The sequence below is a fragment of the Haliaeetus leucocephalus genome, unplaced genomic scaffold, assembly GCF_000737465.1.
Source record: "Haliaeetus leucocephalus isolate CR32 unplaced genomic scaffold, Haliaeetus_leucocephalus-4.0 Scaffold656, whole genome shotgun sequence".
NCBI lineage: Eukaryota > Metazoa > Chordata > Aves > Accipitriformes > Accipitridae > Haliaeetus > Haliaeetus leucocephalus.
In genome coordinates, this window is record NW_010973092.1 from 18,769,484 (window position 1) to 18,787,221 (window position 17,738).

Genomic DNA, 17,738 nt, shown 5'->3' on the forward strand with positions numbered 1-17,738 from the left:
TCCTTTTATGTATTGTTGCATCTCTGTATGCCTTCAGAAAGAAGTATAAAGTGTTGCCGCCGAGTTCTTTTAATTCTTTACGTTTTGGCCACCATGTCTGCTAAACGGTTATTTTCTGTGTGGACAAAACAGCACACAAAGTATGAAAATACAGATGAATATAAAGATAAAGTAACAGTTTTATATTGCATCTTCTCAGTATTGAACACTTCCTCTCTAGTGATTTCAGAGTCCCATTAAAGTTAATGAGAGTTGAGACCTCTGAGCATCTTGCAAGTTCAGGCCATTTCAATGCACAACAGAAAGGAAATGCAAATATTAAAATACTCCTAGCAACCTCACCAGTGTTTTGTAGAGAGCTCAATTTATCCTTGGATAAATCTGTGTGCGTGCCATCCAAGTCACTTGGACTAATGGCTCTGTATATGAAAAGTAGAAATTAGCCCTTGTGTAAGATTACATTTAGCAGTTTAACAAGGCATCAGCCATAATTTGCTCTTTATGTGATCAATTAAAATTAATATGTGAATCTTATCTTTTGTATTTCTCAACACTATAAATATTACAGTGTTAACACCAAGTCGTACATTATTGAAAACTCTTTTTTTTTGCCATACTTCTATGATTATTTTTTTTACCAGACTCTGCAGTACTGTGGTCTTTTATTATGAGGAAAAAAAAAAATAATTAGAAACCCCACCTGCAACACATGGATAAAATTTATTCAAACTACTTAATCATCAAAAAAGAATATTTATGTCTAAGTAAATTGAAAAGTTTGTTTATATTGTTAAGATATTTTTCATTCAGTAGTGTTTCTTATTGATGTCTATTAATTATCCTGAAAACATCCCTTTAGTAGGGGCTAATTATCTATGCATAAAATGTTGTCTGCATTTGAGCTGGAAGGATTCTGAAGCCACATTTCAGTCATTAAAGGGCAAAAAAAAATGCATCTCAGAACTAATGTTAATACAGACAGAGATTTGCATGGTCTTCTGTAAACAAAAAAGTCACTTTTTGAAGAAACGTAACTTGGAAAATTACTTAAAAAAAAATGTTAAAATAACAGTACAATGAGAATCTCAGTGCAACCTTAATTGTAGCTTGTTATGAGTATCAGTTAGTCTTACACCTCATTCAAAATATTACAAGCTTAAATTAACATTTTATTGTTATTATTACTTTAAATATATTAATACAGGAAGCACTTTTAAACTTTAATACACAGTATTCATATATTACATTTTAATTTGCATTATTCATTAGGATAGCGTATCGAATAATCAAAAGCATTTCCTAAGCATTTTGCTAGTGTTATCACTATAAAACTTGTGGAAATCTTGTTTGTTGAAAGGATCTTTGTGTTTTTTATAAAAAAAGATTTGAGCAAGACATTTAAACTAATGAATCAAAATCAGATATGTGGTCATTATTGGCTGATTATTACTCCATCTGCTCTGTGCTAACGTGAAAATCAATTACTGTGTCTCTTTCCCACTGACAGCGTATGTTGATCGGGCTGGCAAGGGATCTTCGAGGGATTGCCTTTGCACTAAACACAAAGACCAGCTACACCATGCTGTTTGACTGGATGTATCCTTATTACACTATGACAATACCAGCTCTGTGCACAGAGGGATACCAGGCCCCTTGCATTAGTTTAATAGTATGGCACAGTGGGGAAGAGGAAACAAAGCTAAATGAACTAATGTGTAATCAGCTAAAATTACAGCACAATGGCAACCATGCAGTTAACTGGGAAGGACCACAGAGAGGTCACTTTTTTGTTGTGTCACACTACTAATCTAGAAAACATATCCAAGTGCTTTTCTTCCCTTCATAAATCCCTAATGTTTTCATTAAAAAAAGCTGTGTCTTTTAACTCCAAACACAATGTACCTACATTTGGTTTAACATCAGAAGTGCTTAAAAAATACTATACAAGTGCTGTCTGGGGAGATTTCTCTCTCTGGTATGAATCATGTCTTTAATTTAGTCAGTTACTTTCTATTTATGTCAACTCTATTAATATCTCAACACCTGCAGTCTTCTTGATCCAGAAGAAAATGGACATCTGAAAACAAAATCAAAATCTTTAGATTGTAGTTTTCTTCAATAAGTAACGATAATGGAACTCTGTTTGCTTTAAATATCATATGCATTTTTATGCCAACAAATACAATAATACTCATGGGTATTTTCTTAATACTATACAGAAATGTTTTGTATTTTTATAAATACAGTAGCTGTAACGCTCTCTTCAGGCACACAGTCATATTAGTAACAAACTGCTGAAATACATAGTGAAGTAACTACGAAAATGTTTGGTTTATAATTTAGAGCTCACAAAGCTATGGAAGTTAATTATGTATTTGTTTATTTTATGGACAGAAAAAATAACATTCAAGTACAATTACATACTTTACTAGAAATCAAGCTTTTAAAAATATTTCTGGTTTAAGTAAATAATGAAACCCTACTGTTCACTAATAATCTTCCTGGTTAAGAAAGAGGAATGCATCAATACAGAATTGCAGCTAGGAAATTAGCCTTGGAGGACTGAAAGGCTGTACAGCAGAGCCTGGTATGATCTGATAGATGTCCTTGTGTGGTAGGTAGTAGGATCCTGATGACCATTCAAATAAGCCCTATTTAAGACCTTCACAAGCCTGCAGTGATTCTGTCTATGTGCATGCTCAGCTTGCAGAAAGGAAGTCCAAAACATAAAGCAGTGTAATCTTTATTTCTCTTAAAATCAGTGGAAAGCATCCCTTAATTTCAGTTTTAGAGGACTGGAGGAAAAAAAAAACCAAACAACAACAAACAAAAAACTACTGAAGCCAGACTGTGAATTAGCATCTCATTTTCTAGTGGGCACCATTGGGTACATTTAACTTCGTTAGTACTGTTTGCGCTTGGTTACCCTAAAACTTAATAATAAAATTGGGAAGATGTGTAAAAGCAGATCAGTGCTACTTCCGTTTCAAATTCTTTTTACTTTGTCTTTCCTAGTACAGCATGAATATCATGCTCTTCTCCTATACAGAACTGCAGATCTCCAGTTGTAGGAGGAGGGATAACAGAGACTTGCCTCCTCTGCATTTGAAAGAAATGGATTCATCCATAGAGGTGTTTTTTTTATATAAGGATCCAGGATGTGTAATCCTCAGGACCCTTTCCCGATTATTTTTTTTAATTAATTTATTCCTTCCAGTTTATGAATTAAGTTTATTTCAAATAAATAAAAACAGCCTCCAACTTTTGGATTTCATTATTCTGTATTAACAATAAAAATAGATTGAAATGTAGCTTTGTGTGGAATTCAAAGCTCAAGCCTTCTCAGTTTCTTTTCCCTTGCACAGGTTCAAAATTTTTTTCCTCATCACCTTTGGCTGTAAAGGATAAGTGCATGCTTCTGTTCAGTGGATTTCACCTCATTTGGCCAGCTTCATCCAGGTATTGATCCAAAGCATTATAGCAGAATAAGCTGCTATTATCACAACTCTTATTTACTGTATATAAAGACAGAAAGGTAAATGGGAGGAAGAGGAAGAGTCAGATGCCAACTTTATCATATAAAGTTTAAATATCCTTTGATTAGCATATTTCTTTCGTAGTTTCAAATATATCATCAGAAAATGGTTTTAATAGCAAACAAACGCTGGTTTTCAAACATTTTATTCTGTTATCTTTGAAGCCCTGGTATTTCAGTATTGAAAATGCTAAATACAGAATGTTAGCCAAAATAAATCTAATTTACTTGCATTTGTTCAATAAATAAACAATACAAAGAGGCAGGGGACAAAAGGCTAAGCTTTTAATATACTGTGAGATGACGTTTATTCTGTACTGAAGACTGTCAGAAATAGTCACTCGTAAATCGTTGTCAGAAGAACGTATTGTTAAACTTTTCAAGTGATCGCAGGAAATATTTTGGGTCTAAGCTCTCTCCATAACAAAACAAATTACACTCTGTAATCTCTCACCTGAGAGATTCTTTTCTTTTTTCTGATTGCAGTGTTTAGGATTTAAGTTTTGTCCAGTAGATGGCAAAAATGAGCAGAAATAATTTTTTTTTCGTGCCTGTGGGCGGGGGGGGGGGGGGGGGGAGGCACGGGGGACACCGTTGCATCTTGTATTTTACCATTATGATTGAGTTATTAGGATCATGGTTTAGAGGTGAATCGTCAGGTACGCTGAAGCTGCACTAGATTGCCAAATAGGGCTGTTTTGTAGCAGGCTTGCTTATACTAATTGAGTTTCTCTAGCAAATCAGGCTCCTTGGAAAAAGGCCAAAGGCTTTTCATAATTGTATTGACAAGAAAATGAATATGATAAATGGTGTTCATTCAGCTGAGACAAGATTTATAGTTTTCCTCTGGCAAGGGATGAAGAGAAAATACTTATAATAATAGTAAAATTTGTTTTAAAGTTGTATTAGGTGATCTCTCAAAAGACTTCATTAAAATATTTCCAAATATTTTAGGCAGCTTCAGGTGTTAAGTATAGCATCTTCTCAAAGTATCTGGTAATGAAAGATGATGAAAAACATCACACAAACAAACAAACAAAGCAAAAACAAAAAACCCAAAACCCTGGATATGAAAGTCATTTATTCTTCCTGAAATATTGATATGTCAAGCTGTCAATGATGATTCCAGTACCACAGCTTTGGAAAGTTTATTTGCCTTTTGTATTCATAATATGTGGTCTCTGTAATTTGTAGGTCAGTCCTGAACATGCAGGTGTGGCCTGAAAAAACCTGTATACCAATTTGAGTAGAATCAAAACCTGTTTTTTTTTAACGGTGAAGATTGTTCTTACATACTGCATTCTGCTATTTACTTCAAGACTGCCTGGATAAAATGTTGAATGTTTAATCTGTTTTCTTCCATATTAATATCAGACTGTAGTCTGAGGTCCTTGGTCTCGCAGTTAGATACGTCCATGGAGGTTCAATTGTGAGTTCAGGATAATATCCACTTTTTTGTTACTTTCATTTAGTGTTTCTTACAGTTAGGTGGTAACCCATAGGCAATTTTTCCTGTGTTCCTCCCAGTTGATTCTCAGTATTTAATGATTTCTGTTGTCTGTAAAAGAAGAAGGTTGCAATAAGAAAATGTGTTGCAAGAGTTAAGTTATTAGGTTGACTCAGAGTTGCAGTCAGCTAGATAGCACACGATGTATATGTGTGAGTGCATGAAATTGCCTATATAAAAGTATCTATGGGTATAGATACATAGACACTAAGTTTATGGAGAGGTGATCTGCCATTGAGATGTTTTATCTAGTGGTCATTTAAAAGTTCCAGTTGACCTAGATACTCGGATGTCTGATCATATGCTGCTTCAGATGTGGATCACTAGGACAAGCAAAACAATGTTTTCACCAAACTACCATTGTTACATATTTATCCAAATTCGTATGGTATTTCTTAACAAAATAAAGCCACGTGCAGCAATAAGATGGCTTGTTCAAAATTATTCTATTATGAAGAACTAGATTTTTAAGTTTATATGTTTTAAGGCTTCAGGATTAGGTACAAAGAGCCAAACAAACAGCTGTAGAGATTGAAGTTTCCTAATCACAAGAGAAGAGGAGAAAGCATTTGCTCACAAAACAGGACTACCTGATCAGTAATCAGTTTGTAATAGCTGTTATTGCCAGCTGCATTGATTCAAACCTCAGTATCATTTTTTGCAGTCTGAATTCCTTTGAGCTTGAACTGACTGGTCAGGTTAAGTTCATAACTTAGCCAGATTCCTTGAAGCTTGTGGTTAAAAACACTTAAAAATAATATTCTGTTTAAAACCAATTTATTCCACTTTATTGGATTTATGAAAGAAATAATAAATTGCTGAAGCCTTTCTGTTCACCCTAGCTTTTATAAAATTTGACTGTAGTTTCCAGTCTTTCCTTGTCAATGAATATGGACTCAAGTTTTTGAATTAAGATAGCTAATCATATTGGATGCATTAGCAGCCTTTGATGCTGCTGGCTTACATTTTGATGGTAGGGTTTAGCTGTCAGGATGCTCTGTTCACCATGAAATCTGAAAAGGCAATTGATTGCTTTCCCATGAAATTCCACAGTGGGGCTTTGCAGCATTGCACCATCTCCCTTTTGTGTACATGGGGCTACTAGGAAGGCTAAGGAAGAAGCATGACTTAGGAGAATTAATAGCACAGCTTAGTTCTGCACCTTACGTGACATCTGCTGCATCCTGAGAATATTGACCATCCTCTATTGAGAGTGAGCTGGATTGGAAGTCCACCTCAGAAAAAATGGAACTGGCATTAGTGAATTTTTCAAGGTATGAGATGGCATGGATCATCTATGGCCTTTGAGGATATTCTAGGTAAGTGGGATTTGAATTTAAATCCCGGTTTATTACTGGATAACTCTCCATGCTACGTTTAACTCTAGTTTGTTTTATTCAAACATGTAAAGAACCCCAGAAAGGAGCGAGAAGCAAGGTCTAAAAGTATATTTCATGTCAGCCTCTTCCGCTATATATAGTTTATGCCTGCAGTGCCTCAAGCAGCTGGCAGCAAAAACGCACAAGTCTTTAGATGCCTGAGACAGACAGCAGTAGCCAGAATGCCTTCCATCTGTCTGCACCGCGCTGTCATTCATCAGCAGTGCCATGTCTGATGGCTTTAGCCTCCACCAGAAGAGCTATATCGAACTGAGACATGACTGTGTCTACATGTCCTAGAAGCATGTAGACCTTTATGTATTTCAGACTTTTATTTCACAATCCCATGTTGAGTGCCTGGCCTGTGTTCTGCTTTGTAAAATTCACAGTAGTTCCCTTTATTGTCTGAATAGGCAATAGCATTTTCCTAAGAATAGTCACTATTTCTCATGTGGTTAAATAAAACAGAATTATATGACATGAAACAAAGTTAAAAATGAAAAATAACTTTATTAGTAAACAAACCCATTGACTAGATTAGCTAGATCATGTTTTAATAGCAAATTGTATAGTTAAAATCTCTTGGTTCAGTATAAAAAAACCTGTTTTATTCTTTGCCAGTCAAGCTGTGCTACCTTATTTCCATTTACCAGTCTCCATTCTTATCCAAATAAACTCTTTTTTCAGTATTTTGAGAAAACTGGGGGTCAGCTTTCTATCAAATCTTTGCATGAAATATTTTGATACAGTTGGTAACTCATAAGATTTTTTTTTTTCTAAGTTACATTGCAGTGTCTACTAAACTTATTTTTTTCTGTATTGCATTCTTTGAAATCCTGCTTTAAAGGAACAGATATCTCTTGGGGGCTGATGAGCAAACAGCTTTCCTGAAAGAGTTCTCTAGAAATCTAACTTTGCTGGTCTTCCGCACACAGTTTGGCTGAATTCTCTTCTTGAATGCTCTGGAAACAACTTCATACAGTCAAATTGTTCCCAACCATTTATATAGCAAATGCAATATATATGAGGTGCCACTGAAATTTGGGGCCCAGGATTTGCTAATATGTAAATATGTGGGGGTTTTTGTGACTTAGGCCATTCATTAAAAATCCAAGCTGATTTTATATATGTACTTATAGGTTAGCTTCACATGTACAAACTGCTTTCCTTTTCCTTCATTACAGCTCTAGTACATTAACTATTTCCTACTTAACCATTAATATTTCCAAAGGATTTAGTCTTCCAAGCAGAGACTTGCTCAAATTTCCAGTTCTGGCAGTGCCTCTGTCAGAATGAGCTGCCAAGGTCTCTGTCTGTCCCACCCACCTACTGGTGTAGGACAGCTTTAGAGGAAGTTGTTTTGCAAGATGTTCATGTTATCAGTATACTCCTTAACTCCGTTTGGTGAAGATACCCTGCATACATTTCTGTTCTGCAAAGAGCTATTGAACTGTGGTACCGTGAACCTGCGTGTACAACCCCTATCTTGAAGCTGATGGCAGAATTCATGCAAAACAGGTAAGAAGCACGTGAAAATTAGGTAAGTCGTGAATACTGCAATGGTATGCATTCTCTGTTCCATCTTCCTGTATTTTGTTTGTCCTCATGATGTCTGACTTTAAGACTACTTTTGTGTTATGGAGCAAAATTCGCAAGCAGAACTCAGCTTTCAGTGTCCTTGTATTGTTTTACCAAAATGGTAGGTGTTACAAAATCAGCTGGTAAGGGTTAATTACAGGAATATATATGAGAAACTACTGTGATTTTCTATTCAATGTAAGGGGAAGCGTATGCTTTAACCAGGGATAAATACTGACTCTGTAATTAAATATCGGAAAATTGTCTGCTGTCAAGATTTGCTGCAGGCTGAATTTTTGCCTTAAGCCAAGCAGCATACATATGTGCCTGTAAAACCACAACTCCCTTTACAGTTTCTTTTGTGACTCAACTCTTCCAGCCAAAATAGGAAAGAATGGTATCTAATCCAGCAATATTTATAAGCAACATGTAGGTAACTTCTCCCATCTAAAATCTTCTCTGTGGGCTAGCCAAAGAAGCCTCAGAATGATTCTGGGAGGTGATTTCAATGCTTGACATTGCAGTAGTTAGAATGAAATTCCTGGTTTACCACAAGTAACAGAACAATTTATTTGGGGAAATTATCATTATACTTGGAAATATTTAGTGTATAGCCCAAAGGAAAAAAAAAAGATTTTTAAATGAAAAATTGATAGTGAAAGTCTCTGTGCTGAGTATCTTCATGATCAAGTAATTAGAGTTTGCAGCAAAGAAGTATGTGTTCTCATCATTTCTCATTTTGCCTTGCAAATCAAACTTACAAGGAAAAAAGTTGAAATTTGAAAAAAATCTTTTGTTTAACCTAGTGACAGGAAAATGGTGCCTTAAAGTTCAGACCTGGCTCCCAGTCAAACGCTAGTGTGTATGATGTGCATTTAATCCCTGAATGGCTACATGAGCCTTAAGGCAGAGTTCCCTGTTTCTTGTTTGTGGTGACTTGCTTGCTGTGACTCCCTCTTTGGTTTGTGTCGGCAAATTATGTCTTTTATCCTGGTAGTAGTATAATAAGTTGCTGGAAAAGTTTAACCTGTTTTTATTCATGACGTAATGCACAAGCAGTATGCTGAAACTGAAAGAGAAGATTGTTAAAGCATAAACACAGAACTCTAATAACAGTAAACAAAAGCAAAGAGGAACTGGAATAATAAATCTTATGCAAAAGACAGCTCTTCAAGCTACTTTCCATATTCATGTTATTCTTCTACCTATTGCTATTCAGAAAACCTGCCTTGTTCCCTTTAGAAAACATCATCTGGGATGGTGTTTTTTCACGAGTTGTGTACTGCATTAGCTTTTACAGGTTAGAATGCATTATACAATATACTTTGACATGGTTAAAATATGTTACAGAGTCTCAGATTGTGCATTATGCCATTCTGATATTGAGATGATCTGCTGGTTTGGGGTTTTTTGTCTCTGCCAGCCATTATCATTTTGTGCATATGGAGTACACAAATGTTTTACACAAGACACATTTTATTCATTTATAAACACCCAGTTTTACTCCAGAGTTTGCAGCAAAGGACACTGCAAATGGGGACTCAGACCACAAAAAATTGGACTTGCAGCAAAGAAAGATACCTACTGCTGTCGCTGTGATAGGGGTGATACAAGGACTCCACGTTTGATCAAAAGTGGGTCACTACCACATAGGTCAGCCAGGGGATACTTGGGTTTACATCACTCGGTGATGACTCCTTTCCCTTTCAGTCCAAATAAACGCTAAGGGTAAGTTTTGCTGAGGTTAGTTAGAAGCTTAAGACCTGTATTCAAAATTAACTTTTAAGTACTTAATGGTTTTCACTTAGGCTTAAACTAGGATTTAGGCTTCTTTATCACAAAGACAGATTGGAAAGATGCAACAGGGGCTTTGGCAAGTACTGTTGGGTTTCCAGATCAGGAGCAAAGTGGTTCTTGTTGGCTTTGGTAATACATGTGCATCAGGGAGGAGAACATGGTGCGATCTTCTTCGGGTCCGAATGTTCATAAAAAGCGCGTGTTACGATTTACGCTCGGAGAACTGGCTTGTGATTGCCACAGATTGTATGTAGCAGAATAACCAGTGGGCATTAGTTTATTTTTAAAAGCTATACAGGTGCAGGAGGAGGGTAAAAGTTAGCCTAACTGCTTGGATTATGGAACCTTTGTAGCATTCTTCTGAACTGAGTATGGGTGGAAGATGTTCACCCGTCACTGAAAGCTGTGTGTGTGTTGTCTGGTCATGTCTTCTGGTTAAATTGTTTTGTCTTTTGTCACAGGTTTGTTTCTTTGGCAACATATGGAGATAACTAGAGTGCATATCATTGGACTGAAAGCTAGAATTAGTTTGTCAAATAATTGTGCTTTGTAATCAGCAAATGTTTTTTTTGTTTTAGGAATGAATCCATTGCAGTTTTCTGCTTCGATGACCATCTGAATATTTTTGCTGTTATTTTTTTAGATCGCAACGTTTAAATTTTGATGTATCATCTCCAAATGGAATTCTTCTCTTCAGAGAAGCTAGTAAAATGATTTGTACGTATGGTAGGTATTCATTAATGTTTCCTCTGCAATATAATTCTTTGCCTGTCTTGTGATATAAAAATCCTGTTCATATTGCCGAGCACTGATGGATTTGTGGCATACGTAGCAGAACTGTAATGTGCTACAGCCAAGTATCATCCCTTTGTAAAGTGCAGAGCTTACGTGGCAGACCTTTGGAGCTCATTTACTTTCATAGATCAGGGTTCATCCATGTAGCGTTGTTGCTTGTATCGCTTTTTTAACTTGAATGCCTGTCTTCCAGCAACTGTAAATGTATTTCAACGAAGATACAAGTACTCATGAGGTGTTTGATCTAGGCTGCTGATTGATAGGTGTGGGTTGATTTTATGTATTCAAATTATATTCCAGCAGTTCCAAAACATAATAGGACCATAACAGCTTTACCCTAGAGCACTGTCAGAAGTATTTATAATAAGTTGCTCCATTTTACTACTCCCACTCATGCATGCAATGCAACGCAACAGGTCTTTGACACCAGCAGTATATATGACACTCCAAGTAACTTTGTAGCTTACAATTTTGCTTTCTAAATATTTTGAAAGGGAATTACCAAGTTTTTGTAGAGCAACCTTATTTGTACTTTGTGTAAACAGGAAGAGCGATAAATGTCCTGTTTCTTTTAAAGAAAGAAAATGGGTGCATCAAATTTGCTTTTACTGCTTTCAAGTTGCTTTGGGGGTCTGGAAACTGTGTTACACGGCTGCCTGTGTAAAAAACTTCAACTGTAATTTTGCATTTGATCTGTAGGGCATGGAAACAGTATAGGCAGAATGCATAAAGCATTTATTTATGACAGAAAAAAATCACACCCAAGTAACTCGCACTCCTTGCAAAAATCATTCTTCTGTTTCTTTTTCAAATATACCATATAGTAAGCAAGCATATTTTTTAGCTATGCTCTTAAGTAAATTTGTTAGAACTATTAAGCAAAATACAAATAAGGTTGTCCATGTATGAAAAGATAAAAGGTAAACTTTTAGATTTTATTGCTCAATTTCTGTTAGCCCTTGTACTTAATTGCTGTAAGCTTTCTTTTGATGATTTTAAAAAAAAAAATCAAGTGTAGTCAGGACGATGCTTCAACCCTACTTGTCTTATGGTGCCTGATCCCACTGCAGTTACATTTTCCTTTTTAATTTTTTTTTTCAACCAGCCTTTACCATCCTTTCTGCACTTATGAAAAACATATCGTATTATTGGGCATCCATTTGTCTCAGTTGTTGGCATCAAGTTTCTACACCTTGCTGAGTAAACCACACTAGTTGGTTTCAACCTGCTTCATTCCTAATGCACGCCTAAAAAACACTTTGTAAAGAAACCTTTTGCTTTCAGTTGCAGCTTTTATGGCGTGTATGTGGAGTTCACAAAATTCTCAGCCCTAAAGTATTGGTAGCTCTTGCACATAAAGACCAGACATTTTCTGGCTCCTGCTAGAATTTAATTATGCAGCGTAAAAGAAAACCTCAGGACAGTGCAGATTTAAGATTTAAAACTAAGCAGTGGAGCCATAGAGCCTGTTGAAGCCTCTGTCCAAACACCTGTTGCCCTCTTTGTTAAATTATGTGAAAGATACTTAGGGATCTGCGGCAAGTATCTGGAGATGTGTGCCATAGAAAGAAGCGAAATGACAGTAAGAGCTTTCTCTTGTGCTTCTCTTTCGTGGCTTTCATAATTGTTTTCCTATGGAAGGATGATATTTTACTCAACACAGGTTTAAGAGGAGGACTATTCTTGACGTCCTCCAAAGGAAACGTTTTAAATGACCTATCAACTGAAAGTGGAGGAAAGACGTAGATGTCGAAAAGCCTCCACTCAATATATCTATGTGGGGTTTTTTTCATTTTGCTTTTAAAACACATTCATATTATCATCAGTGTCTGAAGGGGTCCCATCAGTGATCTTTCCACTACTTAGGTGTGGCATTTAGAGGAATTGTTTAGGTTTTCTTTCCTGTGAGTGATTGGCAGTATTTATTCTGGGACTGGACTCGCTGCAAACTCAACATGAAAGACCTCCCAGTGCAGTCAGCTGAACTGGCCCCTTAGAGCAGAGATTTCAAATAATCCGGCTGGCTCTGCACTGGCACAGATGGGCAGCACTGGCCTGGCCATCACCATGGCTCAGCTGTGGGCGCTGTAATAAACATCCTAGATTAGTGCTATTTCAAACTGCTACAGCTATTTCTGAAGTGGTCACTGGCTTACACTCTGGGAAGGTTTTACTGCCCACTATAAGTATTTCAAGATACTGCAATTAATCAGCTTTGAATAATTGCTGTTAACATTTTTAGCTTTTATTGCCAGTTACTAGTTTATGAGATTTCCATTCCAGTGTACAAAGATATAACTCTTCTGGAAATGTGTTATAAGAATTCATTACTTTAGTGATGTATGATGTTTTGAACATACAAATTCCTAAAAAAATGCTTATATTAAGGGATTTGCATTAATTTCAAATGCCTTCCTGAAAATCTTAATAATTGTGCTTTTAAGGAAAACTTTAATCCATAATACTCTATGCCTTTTTTTCTAAGCGTATTTGTCTTTTAAACATAAGTAATCTTGGCAGACATCTGGGGAAAAAATAAACAAATAAACCAAGTGATGATCATAAAATTCACTGTGGTGTTCTTGAGCAATGTTTTCAGGCCCACATTCTGAAAAACTGTGTGATTCAGTTAAAAGAATGAATACGTACATGCCTTCTAATCCTTGGGTTCAGTTTTCACGTTTTCTGCTGTACCATTACAGCAAGTAACTTAAAATTCTGAAAATAGTTGAGATTCTCACATTCAGGATGATTTTATGGCCAAAGCCTTAGAGAAAAAAAGAGAAGACACACCGTAAATGTCAAGAGATGACAACAGACAGTATATGCTCATTTATCTTACCAAGTCAGCCAACTCTCTTGTATATGCCTGCAGTTTATAGTAAGTTCCTCAAAGTTGATCAAAAAGACGCTTGAAACTCGAGATAGATTTGATTGAAATCTATACAATAATAATTGCCTTTTTAAACTGAGAGAAACACAAAGTGACGACATGAGACGCGGGGTGGGAGCGGGAATAGAAGCAAACATCTCTTTCTTTCATCACACTGTCCTTGTGGGAAGATCCTTCCTTTTCAGTCTCAGTCTCAGTTAATCCGTTGACCGGTTGGGTTGCCATAAACTGCCCAGCCCCCCCTCATCCCTGAGAAGTTCTTCTTTCCATCACCTGAGACCTGCTTGTCTTTGCTCCTCTTGGCAATCCCTGTTGGAACAGCAGGCTTCCAGCTCTGCTTGTTACCTCTCCCCTCTCCTCCTTGCCGTGCCCTTGACAGTAAGAGTTTCCTTCCCATAGCTCAGCAGCTCTCCAGGGAAAGACTTGCTCCCTCTCCTGCAGACAGCGTAGCCTAGGCTGGTTGCTTCTCTTTCTTGGAAGAACATACTATACAAACAATAAATGAAAATACAGCTTAATTGTATTGTACTTCCATTGGTAAGTGAAATTTAAATTTCTTTTAGAGCAGGGTTTTTCTTTTTTCTGTCACATGTAACAATATACAGAAAATGCTAGTAGAAGTATTATTTTCAGAAATTTCACCTGCACCAAATTAAACACAAAAATTTCCAGTTGTGACTTAGGTCCGCTGGGAGTCTTCTTGCTATAAAAAAGTGATCTGAAATACGTCTCTGTCCTGTCAACACTTAGACAAGGAATTAGTAACTGAAGGGAGGTGGCATCAGGTGAATCTTGTCACCGATATCAGAGCACAGTGCACTGGTGATTATTGACATAATGTTGACTTTTTTCCTATGTCTGGACTACACTGATGAAGGCAGTTTTGGATAACACACAGATACTTTGCAAATATGGCCTTCAGGTGATGAAAATCATCTAGAATTTATATGTGGACTTGTTTTGTGTAAACCCTGTACTGTTGTTTAGATGGGAATAAGTTTGAAACAAACATTTGGTAACCTAGCATGTCGCTTTCTTTCCATCTTCAATTTTACCAAAGTTTGTGATGTCCATTTATGGCTGAATGGTACCTCCATTTACTATCTAAATGTACTGTAAGATCTGTGCTTGGGCTAAAAAGAAAAGGGGGAAGAAAAGGGTGGTACTGTGTTTCTTGGGTGTGAATGTATGTGAACGCTTGTGAGTATGGATGCCGAAATCTCTTTTCTAGGCTAAAGCATATACTCTTTTCCTTTCTAGACTGGCATATAGAGATTTCATATGTTCGAGTGCAAAGCAGAAAAAATCCAAAATGCCTATTTTTAAGATGCACTACGCATCTTCAGTTGTCAGTGAATAAAATTTGAGTTCTTTGTCGTTTTGAAAATAAGTACCTCAGCAAAGTGTTTAATTCTGCTTAACAGATCCAGCTTTGCGATTAGGGTAGTACTGGTGTGTCCTCTCCTTCTCATTTATCACTGATACTGATACAGTGCTGAAGACAATTCTAAGATGTCTTTACAAATGCTATATATTCAAAAGACGTAAAGCCTGGCGTAGGATGCAAAAAGCACTTAGATAGTCAATTATCCTTGTTAGGACTCCGCAGCTGCTTGGCAAGGGGTGTTGTGTCTTGTCCATTATGGCTAGAGCCAGTCTGACTGAGTGATAGAGTGATTTAAAATAAACAACTGAGAGGAGAAAATTGAAACAAGTTGGAATAGTATAGTCCACCATTCTTCATCCCCAGTATATTTCACTTTTAATTCTGTATGTACAAGTCTTCTTACTATGTGTTTTTGAACTCCCAGTTGTATAGGAATGATGTTTCAATGCATCTTGGGACCATCTATTTTAGTTTTGTAGTTTCTTTACATTTTAGTAAACCTCTTCCCTTTCATTATAGGAGACTGACCTAAAAATAATATTTTCAATATGCTGTTTTTATTTATCTACATTCTGTCATGATATACTTTGATGTAAGTTTTTAATTTTGCTTCAGCTTTCAGCTGTTGTAGCGGTTACTGCTCAAGGTCAGCAATGAGGTTAGCCACAGTAGCACAAAACAATTTCCTGTTCTCACAGCCCAGGTAGCATTTGGATGTGGATTAAATTTTACCACATTTTCCAGTAGCCAGACACAATTATTTCTAATGAGCTTTAAATTGCTTCCAGAACATGTATTTCAAAACTTGGTGTGGTGATCCATTCAGTGCCAGCAACTTCATAAGATAACAGTTCTTCTTCAAAATTTTGGTTAAACTGATGCTTGCTGTATAACAGGTATTTCTAATCAGCAGCTTAGCTTCAAAGTGGAGTGCTCGCTGGTCTCGGCTGCCGTTGGTCTGCTCTCCTCTCTTTTGTGAGAGTTGTTCCAGAATATCCTGCTCTTCATTACTGGCTCAGATGTCATAATCAGTTTCTTTTGGCAAATTTATCTTGGCGCTATGCATGCTCGTTGTGCTGATTTTAGAGGTTTTATGCACATTTTGTTGTTGTGTAAGCTCTAAAAAATGAGTTTTTGAAGCTCGCTCTCATCTTTGATTCATGGTTTCCTTTTTGTTTTGTATATATGGCCACTTCTTCATACTGCCCTAGCATTCTGAATGCCTGGAAAGCGTACATTCAAAACCATCTTTATGGGGCAGCGGTGAATAATAAAAATAGGAAAGGGGAAAAGGCAAAAAACACTTTTTCTCTATAAACGTGATAAATTTTCACAACCTTTGTTTAATCTCACCAGAGTCTTTTTTTTTTTATCTTCATCTAATTCACACATGTTAAAACATGATTTAGTTGTATTATTATACATAACGCTTATTGGACTGAAATCTGGAACAAGCCCTGCTTAAATGAAACTCAGCCATAAGGAAATCATTTTTGTATTATAGCTTCTACTGTAAAAGCAATTAAGGAGAAGAACTGAAAGGGAAGCTGCCTGTCCTGACATGCTCCCGCATCTAGGAGGGAGTGAGGGAATGAGCTGTGCAAAGAGCTCTGGTGCATATTGCCTGTGGGATTCTGAGGCATGGTGATGTTATCTTCGGTCAGAGCATCCCAGTTTGGTTTTTTGCTGGCTTTGTATTCCCCCTCTGCATACACACACTTTTTTCTTCCAGCTCCTTTGTTTATGTACTAAGGAGTCTTTCGGTAATTAAATGCTTCAATTGTCAGCCAAATGCAGGCCCTTATTTCCTATCTAGCAGTTTCACCCAATATCTTTTAAAATCCTTTTCTTATTCCTGTCAGAATTTTGTATCACCTCTGAGGCTCAGAGTGTTTATAATTTTTGTAAGTGACATTGCTGTCAAATTCAGGGCAAAAAGTTGTATTAAAGGAAGTTATTGAGAATTTTGAAAGTCGGTATATTTTAAGATTGTGTCATACAATTTTTCCCACATTAAGAAGAAATTGGTGCAGGTTGGATTTTTTTTTCATTTGATTTTTAACTCAGTAGTAACACTGAAACTTCACTGATTAGTCTTTACAGAGTTTTCATTTTGACAGGAGCTATGAATTTCAAACACAATTTTTAAATTGAGCATGTCAAAGGTCACTTTTCTGTTGATTTAATTTCTTTAAATTGTTTCTTTTAACAATAGTAGTTTATAAAATTGTATTTTGGACCTCCACCACAGGGATTATAAATGTAAGCATATCCTCAGTAGCTGAAGAGTTGTTCTTGACCTGATTCCAAGTACCTCAGTAAATTAGTTTATGTTCAGTAGTATCCATAGTGTGTAAAAATATTCCCCTGAAGCTCCTGCTAAATGTTACAAGTAGATCATTCTTTTTTTATCTAGTCAGGCATAGCACCGTACTTCATATTTTTTTCAATAACTAATGCTAAAACACAAGTCTTTGTTCTAGCACTGCATCCCTTGAATCACAGGCTGATGGCTTGGGGCGTTGGTAACAGGCACCGCGTGGTCTTTCACCTCTGCTGCTAATTTGAAATCAGCTGTTCCCACTCTTAGGCCCTTTTAAAATGAGTCCGTGAACACAGAACAGTTCTCTGTGGACTCCGTCCAGTTGCAAAAAGCAGCTTTTAATCTTGCACTAGACCCAAATTCTTCTCAGTGTTTCCGTGAGAAGGGATAGGCACCGAATTCCTCTTCGGCCATGCCTGCCTGGGGTGAGGCAGTGTGGGGAGCAGGGGTTGTGCCTTCCTGTATTGAATGCTTTATGTTGATCAGTGGATTTAAAGTTCTAATTATAGGGTGATTTTTTTTGTGAAGTAATAAAAATGATAGA

General features: G+C 36.6%; 1 protein-coding gene across 1 annotated transcript in view; it reads left to right on the forward strand.

The window, feature by feature from the left end:
* Window positions 1-17,738, forward strand: part of RANBP17 (RAN binding protein 17) — a 163,347-nt gene that overhangs the window by 110,507 nt on the left and 35,102 nt on the right. Inside the window, exons 21-23 of the mRNA XM_010579252.1 lie at window positions 1,508-1,596; window positions 7,832-7,939; window positions 10,440-10,522. Of these exons, the coding sequence (XP_010577554.1) occupies window positions 1,508-1,596; window positions 7,832-7,939; window positions 10,440-10,522 (280 nt within the window). The remainder of the gene's footprint in view (window positions 1-1,507; window positions 1,597-7,831; window positions 7,940-10,439; window positions 10,523-17,738) is intronic.